Genomic DNA, 9,258 nt, shown 5'->3' with positions numbered 1-9,258 from the left:
TTATATTCGCTTTGACCTGATGAACCATCACATCCCCATTTGCTCGTTAAAAGTAGGTTGGTGTCATTTAAGGCTTCAATTTCACTCTCAGTTTTTAATTGTATAATTCCATTGACTGTAGAATCGAGTAACTTTTGAAGCGATACTTTAGCAGAAACGCTAGTAACTTCGTCAATTTCGGGCAAGCATTTGCTTCTGGCTTGAATAATTTCGTTATAACTCGGTAATGCGTTGTGATTCCTCTTCTTCAACTCGTTTCGAAGCACAGTATACTTATCTTTGGAAAGTCCTAGATCCAAAAACAAAGATAATGCTTCTTCCGCTGTAAATTTTCGTGGTGCGTGGTTTGCAGTCCGAATCGTGTTCTTCATTTCATTAAGAAGATCGGGACCAACTTCGTCGACAGCTTCAACAATGGATGCCTTTTCGTATTGTCGATCTGATTTGTATCGTTGGCACAGCCCCTGGTTAATCAAATCAGTAGACATATTTTGATTATGTTCTCTTAATTTCCGTCTTCTGGTCACTTCTGAACAATCCTCCAAACTTTTCACTGGTCTACCTACATTGGACGTGGATGGAACTTGATACATCGCTGTGGTATAGATCATAAGAAATATAAATAAATATATTATAAAAACACATGTCTTGTCATTTTTTAATTATTATATCCATTTCTCTTACAGTTATTAACATTTTTAAGCCAAATTTTTGTTAAATAACATAAAATATGTCTAACAAGTGAAGGATATTGAACGCGCTTCAGTTTATACGTGAATATCTTGACACCCTGTAGTTCAATATTATTTATATTAATACAACTTAAGCATCATAATGTAGGCAAAAACTTCCCAAAATTTCATTAAAATATTTCCAATAGAAGCGAAGTTACAGAATTTTGATCGCCAAAAGCCGTTTTGTCCCACTGTGCGGCGTAACACGTGCGTCTACTCGAAGCGTTCGATCAAGAAGAAGGAAATCAATTATGGCGTCGATCGTGCCGCTTCCGCGTGGAGAGGGGACCGCGTGGACAAAGTGGGCCCGAGAGGTGCTGCCGCTATCGGTAACGACGCACCAACGAAGTATTTTCGTTGCCAACTTCGCCGTTCGGCGTAGACGTGGGGAATTTCGCCAACATTTCCCCCCGGCCATCAGCGACTGGTCGATGATGTGGTCTGCGTGTCCGAGCTATTCTGCGAGGGCTGATGAAGAATGGCCAGCTTGGCGATGGGCCGCGTGAGCGTCGTGGTGGCCGTCTTGAGTTCGACGACTCTGGTCAATCCGTCCTTGCCTGGTAGGAGTTTGAGAACCCGTGCCATGGGCCATTTCCCTGGGGGCAAGCGTTCATCAGTGATAAGAACAAGAGTGCCTACCTTGATCTCATTTGATGGATGGTGCCACTTCGAGATTGCCTGGAGTCGTTGAAGGTACTGCGTGGACCAGAGTCTCCAAAATTGTTGGAGGCGCTGTTGCAGAAATTGCCATCTTGACAAGCGATTGACTGCAACTTCTAGAAGCGTGGGCTCTGGCACTGCGTTGATCTGCGTTCCAATCAGGAAATGTCCTGGTGAGAGGGCTGCGATGTCATCTGGATCGTCGCTGAGTGGTTCCAGTGGCCGCGAGTTGAGGATCGCTTCTATCTGCGTGAGCAATGTTACTGATTCCTCGTACGTCAGTAGAGCGTCCCCAATCGTCCTCTTGAGGTGAAACTTGAGAGATTTCACAACCGCTTCCCACTTTCCACCCATGTGAGGGGCGGCAGGAGGGTTGAAATGCCACTGAGTTCCGTCTTCAGCGAGCAGTGCTGCGATGTCCTGATTTTCCTGCGTGCTCTGCGTGAACTGCTTCTTTAATTGCGTGTCTGCTTCTTGGAAGGTGGTGCCGCAGTCTGAATAGAGAGCGGCTGCGATGCCTCGTCTTGAGGTAAATCTGCGGTATGCTGCGATGAAGGCGTCTGTCGAGTAGTCAGAAACAACTTCCAAGTGCACGGCGAATGTTGCGAAGCACACAAATACGCAAATCCACCCCTTCTGCGTCTTGGCTCCTCTTCCCTTCCAAGTTTTCAGCGTGAGCAGTCCTGCGTAGTCCACCCCTGTGTGGGTGAACGGGCGTGATGGAGTGCCTCGACAAAGAGGTAGTTGGCCCATCAGTTGATGGGCACGGATCCCCCTCTGCCGAGCACACTTCACACACCGCAGGATATGCGTTTTTACTGGAGCTCGTCCACCGATGATCCAGTAGAGTTGTCTGAGAAAGGCGAGAGTGGATTGCGTACCTCCGTGCATGGTCTGATGATGAGCGTGGTCGATGAGAAGCGTTGACAGTCTCGAATCACGAGGCAAAATTACCGGGTGTTTGCCCTCGTGCGAAAGTTCTGAATGTTGGAGGCGCCCGCCTACCCTGGCGATTCCCTGATGGTCGAGGTAAGCCGTGAGCCTCGTGAAAGGATGCGTAGACGGAAGCGTTGTTCCCTTTGCGAGTGCAGCGAGTTCGTCTTTGAAGAACGTAGACTGCGTGGCCTGAATCCAGTAAATTCTGGCCCTTTCCATATCAGCTGCGGTGATGAGAAGCGTGGGCGAAGCATCTTGTCGTTTGAACAGCTTGTCCACGAATTTGAGGCAGAGAGCGGTGATTCTGCGTAATCTGTTAAAGGAAGAATATTTATAGATTAACTCCCATGAATATTCTTTTACTGCGTTTGCCGTGTGGAGTGCGACGACAGCACGAGCTTCTGGGGCGCCCAACTCGTCTGCATCGACACTGGTCTGCTTGGGCCACGCGTTCTGCGTTTGCGTGAGCCACGGTGGTCCCGTCCACCAAAGCGAGTGCTGCTGCAGCTGATCTGTCGTCATGCCTCTTGACGCGCAGTCAGCCGGATTCGATGATCCTGGTACATGCCTCCAGTGAAAGTTCTGCGTGATCTCCTGGATTTGGATTACCCTGTTGCGTACGTAATCCTTCCATTTGGAGGGGTGCGTCTTGATCCAAGCCAGCGTAACTTCTGAGTCCGTCCACATAAATGTCTGAGTAACGGACATGTTCAAAGTAGCGTGAACATGCCGCATCAGTTTCGAGAGTAGCAGCGCTGCTGTGAGTTCCAACCTCGGGATGGTCAGACGTTTGAGTGGTGTCACTCGCGTTTTCGAGCAGATGAGAGAAGTGTGGGTACCCGTGGACGGAGCGTGGACAACGAGATAGACGACTGCTGCCATTGCGAGGACAGAAGCATCTGAGAAACCATGTAGCTCAACTGTTGACGTGGTCAATGTGTTGAACCATCGTGGAATGGATAGCCTGGCCAGGCGCGTTAAATCTTCTCTGATGCTGAGCCAGCGATTTGTAATTGAAAGAGGCAGCAGGTCGTCCCAGCCGAGTTCCTGTAACCAGAGCTCTTGAATGAGAATTTTGGCTCTAATTACTACAGGTGCAACAAAACCGAGAGGATCAAATAGTTGTGCTACTTCTGAGAGGACGAGGCGTTTCGTGAACTGCGTGCGTTGAGTAGCTGATATGGTTGCGAAATTGAATGCGTCTTCATGAGGTGTCCATTTGATTCCGAGAATCTTGGTTTCGCAGTCGTCAAACGAAATCGATGCGTTGTTCTGAGTATCTGCGAGGGCTTCAAGCAACGACTTGCTGGTAGAGTGCCATTTTGCCAACGGAAATCCACCCGCTTGGCAAAGTTGCGTCAGTTGACTTGCAACATCCTGTAGATGGTCAGCGGTGTCTGCGCCACCAAAAATGTCGTCAACGTACCTGCCATTTTTTATGGGTTCGACGGCAAGGGGAAATTTCCACCCTTCGTCGTCAGCAAGTTGCAAGAGCGTTCTCACGGCTAGGTACGGTGCAGCTTTCGTTCCGTACGTGACCGTGGTCAGCTGGTACTGCGTTTCCTGTTGAGTTTCATCAAGCCAGAGTATCTGCTGCAAGCTCCAGTCCTCCGGATGCACCTTGATTTGGCGATACATCTTCGTGATGTCGGTTGCAAACAGATGTTTGAATCTGCGTATCCAGATGAGCAGATCTGCGACGTTCAGCATAAGGTTCGGACCGGTGTGGAGAAGATCATTTAATGCGTGTCCTGAAGAAGTTGGGCTGGAGCCATTGAACACCACTCGCAAAGCGGTGGTCGTGCTGCCCAACTTGAGAACGCCATGGTGCGGAAGAAAGTACTGAAACGGACTGATTATTGAGTCATTGTTCAGTCTTACCATGTGGCCAAGCTGCTCATATTCGAGCATGAACTTGGTGTACAGCTGTTTGTACTGAGCGTCCTTGCTGAATCTTCGGAGTGTCCTCTGAAGACAATGGTGCGCCGTCTGGTATGAATTGCCAAGTGCTCGTGGATGAAGCTTGAGCGGCAATCGCACGATGTATCTTCCAGAGGAGTCTCGCGAATGCGTGGTCTGGAAATGATCTTCGCACTCTTGCTCTTCTTGTGTGAGCAAGGGTGCCGTGTCCTGTGGTGGCTCTTCCTGCGTCCAGAAGCGGCTGAGTAACTCACCCAACTGGCAATCGGTGTTACTGACCGTCACCTGATGAGAGGTTCTGCGAATGGTCTGAATGCCCTCGAGGGGCCCGATTACGAGCCAACCGAAGATCGAAAGTTGAGCGATCAACGGTGTTGAAGCGTTCCGGATGATGTTTGGCTTGATGACTTGCCCGTATGCGTCGGCTCCGAGAATAATGTCCACCGGTCTGGAGACGAGAAATTGCGGATCTGCTAGATTCAATTTCTCCAGATGCGATGGCAGCGTTGGACGAGCTGGTGGTTCGGATGGTAAGCAAGTGGTCACCTTCGTCAGCACGTGTGCTTGAATGGTGACTGAGAGTGGTCTGTAATTTGAATGGAGGGTAATATTGACCACTCCATTCGTCTGCGAGGTCCTTGCTCCACCAACTCCGTGGACATCCAACGTGGAGCGTTGTCTTCTGAATCTGAGCTGCGTGACTAATGACTCTGAAATCAACGAGACTTCAGAGCCTGAATCAATGAGTATTCTTACTTGCTGCACTGCGAGGTCAGTGTGCACTCTTGCGAGTGCCGTTGCTAAAAGCGTGGTCCGTGGTCTGCGTGTACTGGTTGCGTGGGCTGAACAATTTCTGTGTGCGTGGGCTGCGATGGCTGCGGGTGCGTTGACGACTGCACCGTCACTTCAATGCGTGGTCGTTGAAGTGGTTGGCGTGGTCTGCGTGGTGGCTGCTGGAGCCGGCGTGGGCGTGGTCTGCGATGATGCTGTTGGTGGAAGGCCAGGTACCAGCACCTTGCTGATGTCGGCCCCATGCAGCATGGTGTGGTGGATCTCGTCGCAGATCTTGCACCGTTGCCGTGTTCGGCAGCTGCGCAGGTTATGGTGGCCCAGGCAGTTCACGCAAAGTGCGTGGGCCTTGACCACGTTGGCGCGATCGTGCGGGGTCAGTGCTCTGAACGGTGGGCACGCTGACAGGAAGTGATCCTTCTGGCAGAAAGCGCACGGGTAGAGTGCGGACTGCGTGGACTTGGCGTTGGCTGCGGGTGCTGCGTGGGCTGATGTAGCTGGTCGAGCGGTTCCTGCGTGGACTGCGGCTCGTGCTGGAGTGGAGCGTTGCTGCGAAGGCTGCGTGGTCCTGGATGTCGTGGTCGGAGTGGGCTGTACGGCCCGAGCAGTGCTCAGCTGCTCCAGCTGTTCTAGCGTGCGTGCGCGTGCGAGCAGAAACGTGGTCAGCTGTTCGAGCGTCGGATAGTCCTTCGTCGTGGCCAGCGATGACTCCCAATGCTCGCGCGTGTCCGCGTCGAGCAGTCTCACGAGCATGGTGAGCAAGAAACAATTGTGGGCATCCTCCAACCCGAACGACCGTAGCGCCTGCTGCGTCTCCTGGATGATATTCACCATCTTCAGGAGCGAGGCCGCCTTGCGCATTTTCATCGGCTTGAGGTTGGCAAGCCGGTCCATGTGCGACTGCACGTTTAGCCGCTTATTGTCATAGCGGCCGTCGAGCAACTGCCACGTCTGCTCCAGGGCGCCATCGGTGGTAGGAAGGTGGCTAATCAAATTAGCCGCGTGGCCAGTAACAGCTCCCTTTAAGTATAAAAACTTATCGTGTGCGGCGAGGTCAGCGCGTTCGCTGATAACAGAAGCGAAATGGGCCTTGAATTCTGCCCATTTGCTGTAGTCTCCCTCGAACTTCGGGAGCGCGATCGCGGGGAGGCGTGATCGGCTTGCCGAGGACTGCGTGGGCGCGTCAGTCGTCGAGGCCGTCGTAGTCTGCGTGGGCTGCGCGTGCTGCTTTATTTTTTGTTCGAGTTGCGCCAACAGCTTGCGCGCTGACAGCACGACACGAGCTTCATTGGAGGAGACCTTCTCCTTGAAGTAAGCGTGGTCGAGTTGCGTGGACGGCCAGACCTTCGAGAGGGCAGCGTGTTCGCGCTGGAAATCAACGTGAATCTCCAAGATCGTGGTGCGCATGAGCTCCGGCTCTTCGGGCGCGACTTCTTCAGGGGCCTTGTTGAGGGTCACCTGCAGGTCCTCCACCATGGCCAGGAGTGTATCCAGACGTTCCTCCTGGACACGAGAACGCACCTGGAGATCAGAGGTCAGGCGCGTGGGCGAGCATGTTCGAGTGGCCTGCGTGGTCTCTTCAGGGAGTTGAAGCGTGGTCGGCGTGCGTGGACGAGCGGCCTGCAATGGCTGCGTGGTCGCTTCCGCTGCGTGGTCTGGATCGGGTTCGGTTGCCGTCATGGCCGCCGGCGTGTCTTCCGGTTTTGAGGCCGGAGACGTATCGCGTGATTTCGGCATTTTTTTACGGTCACTTACACCACCAATGTCACAAATTGTCACCTTTCGTATGGAGTCACTGTCTCACAATGTTCCGCGCACACAATCCAGAGTCACTGAGCTCACTTTTGAGGCGCGGACACTACACGTAATGGCGGCGACCGTTACGCGTCACAACGACCGTTACGCGAGCCGGGGCGTGTTAATCCGGCTCGAAGGACCAAAATGTTTGCGAGTTGCGTGGTCAGCGAGGTCAGAAAATAACACGCCTGCGTAACGATCACAAGTAGTTGTATTTTAACACAGAAATAAGAAATGATATTTACAAAAGTAATGCGTGGTCTGAGTCTGTACACTATTTACACTTATGCTATTTAAATTAGTTTCAATTACAATGAATCACACGCGTGGACTGAATATGAATATAATCAACGATACAATCGTAGCGTGGACACGGCGTGGTCGGAAATTGTTGTATTAACAATCGCGTACCGAACTTGATCGAATACAAGCGTGGACCGGCGTAACACGTGCGTCTACTCGAAGCGTTCGATCAAGAAGAAGGAAATCAATTATGGCGTCGATCGTGCCGCTTCCGCGTGGAGAGGGGACCGCGTGGACAAAGTGGGCCCGAGAGGTGCTGCCGCTATCGGTAACGACGCACCAACGAAGTATTTTCGTTGCCAACTTCGCCGTTCGGCGTAGACGTGGGGAATTTCGCCAACAATTTCGAATGAAGATTAAATATACTATTCGTTAGTGAATTATTCATCCCAATCATGATATAAAAAATACAATATTAATAATATGAAGATTGTGAATTTACGGATCATAAATTTCACAGAAATGGTATTCCGTAAAAAAATGTTGAAAACAAAATGATTTTTTACACCACGCACAAGTAATAATAGCAGGATTTCCACAAATGTCACATGTTGGTGCTGAATTTGCACCGAAACAAAAATTTACTGGATTGTCGAAATGAGGGGGCCTGTTTTCTATATAGCCACTCTTAAACCACGCGTATTAGAAAAGATCTGTAAATCTTGGCGAAGAGAACTGATTGTAAGTTAGAAATTGAAGCTTAATAATATTGTTTCTTAAATGAAGATTAACATCGTAATCGAAAAGTATAACCATGTCCGAGAAGCGTTTAACAAAGTTTTTCCAAACTCGAAATCCATAAACATCTAATGGTTGAATTCTTCCCATTGTGCCTTTCGGTATGATAAGATGCTTTAATTCTTCATCATGTGGCGTAGCCTCCGAAACTGTTTTAGAACACTGACCTCCCAAAGAGTCTAATAATAAAACACTTGACAATCCAACGTTAGGAAAAAACACATCATTCAACCAAGTTTTCAGGTGGGCTGATGTTAGTTTCCCAGACGTGAAAGCCAGTATAAAAACATTTTTCGGTCTAAACATAGTTTCTTGAACCCTTGGACCAAATTCTCCGCCGACTTCCTTAAGTACAATTAAAAGAGGAGAAAGGAGTTTGCCAGCCGCGGATATCGTAGGTTGAATCGTATAGCTGTGAGTTGTCGATGACACAGACTGAACTACACTTTCCACTTTTTTTGACCCTCGGTGAGCCAACGTTCTGCCAGAGTGATGTTCGAGGTTGAATCCACTCTGATCGAAATTAAATACATTTTCGGGTCCGTTTGCTGTTAGGTACGACTTCACTTCATTGATGAAAACTTCACATTGTGCAATTTCCTCATTTTGCGAATGAACAAAATTGGTTTTGTTTTGTAACAAATTTGGTAACCTTACGGGATACAATTCCGTGCATTCTTTTAAACTTCCATACCCAATGGGAAGAGGCGGCAAATCCCTCAAGATTAACCATTTTTTTTTGCATTTAGAGCCCAACGTTGTAAGTCTACATCGTGAAATATTAACTGTCTGTCCATAGCCTCTATAAAGTTTTGCAATGTATGAGCACTTATACGCAGTAATTTATCTTTGCGTGATCCACCTTCACGTACTTGATCCATCCAACGCCGTAGTTGCCGCTCTGAAGTAACCTTCTGATAAAATAATTTTTAACAAAAAATACAACCGACTTCGAAATGCACTAAAAGGTATGAAATAATTTCTACTTCATTTATACAAATACCCAACAGCTATTAATAAAACCTATTTACTCGTTAAATAGTATACTAAATACATTTCAACCTTTTCGGAGGCGGCGCAAAATTAAAAACTTTTCTTATACTAGGAAGATTCAGACGTCGACAACCTATCAAACCATTATTGACAGCATCGTATATTCGGGTATTTTTAATTTTGCGCCGCCTCCGAAAAGGTTGAAATGTATTTAGTATACTATTTAACGAGTAAATAGGTTTTATTAATAGCTTTTGGGTATTTGTATAAATGAAGTAGAAATTATTTCATACTTTTTAGTGCATTTCGAAGTCGGTTGTATTTTTTGTTAAAAATTATTTTATTTCACACTTTTTAGTGGAACGAGCAGTATTTGTAGGATGCCGTA

General features: G+C 48.6%; 1 protein-coding gene across 1 annotated transcript; it reads right to left on the bottom strand.

Moving 5' to 3' along the window:
• Window positions 1–5,156: 5,156 nt before the first annotated feature.
• On the bottom strand, window positions 5,157–6,776 carry LOC123988167. The gene has a single exon (XM_046287243.1). It carries the CDS (start codon window positions 6,774–6,776, stop codon window positions 5,157–5,159), a length of 1,620 nt encoding a protein of 539 aa, XP_046143199.1.
• Window positions 6,777–9,258: the final 2,482 nt, after the last annotated feature.

The sequence above is a fragment of the Osmia bicornis genome, chromosome 1 (assembly GCF_907164935.1).
Source record: "Osmia bicornis bicornis chromosome 1, iOsmBic2.1, whole genome shotgun sequence".
NCBI classification, from domain to species: domain Eukaryota; kingdom Metazoa; phylum Arthropoda; class Insecta; order Hymenoptera; family Megachilidae; genus Osmia; species Osmia bicornis.
The sequence above is the reverse complement of the archived record's forward strand: the minus strand, read 5'-3'. Positions and strand labels throughout refer to the sequence as shown.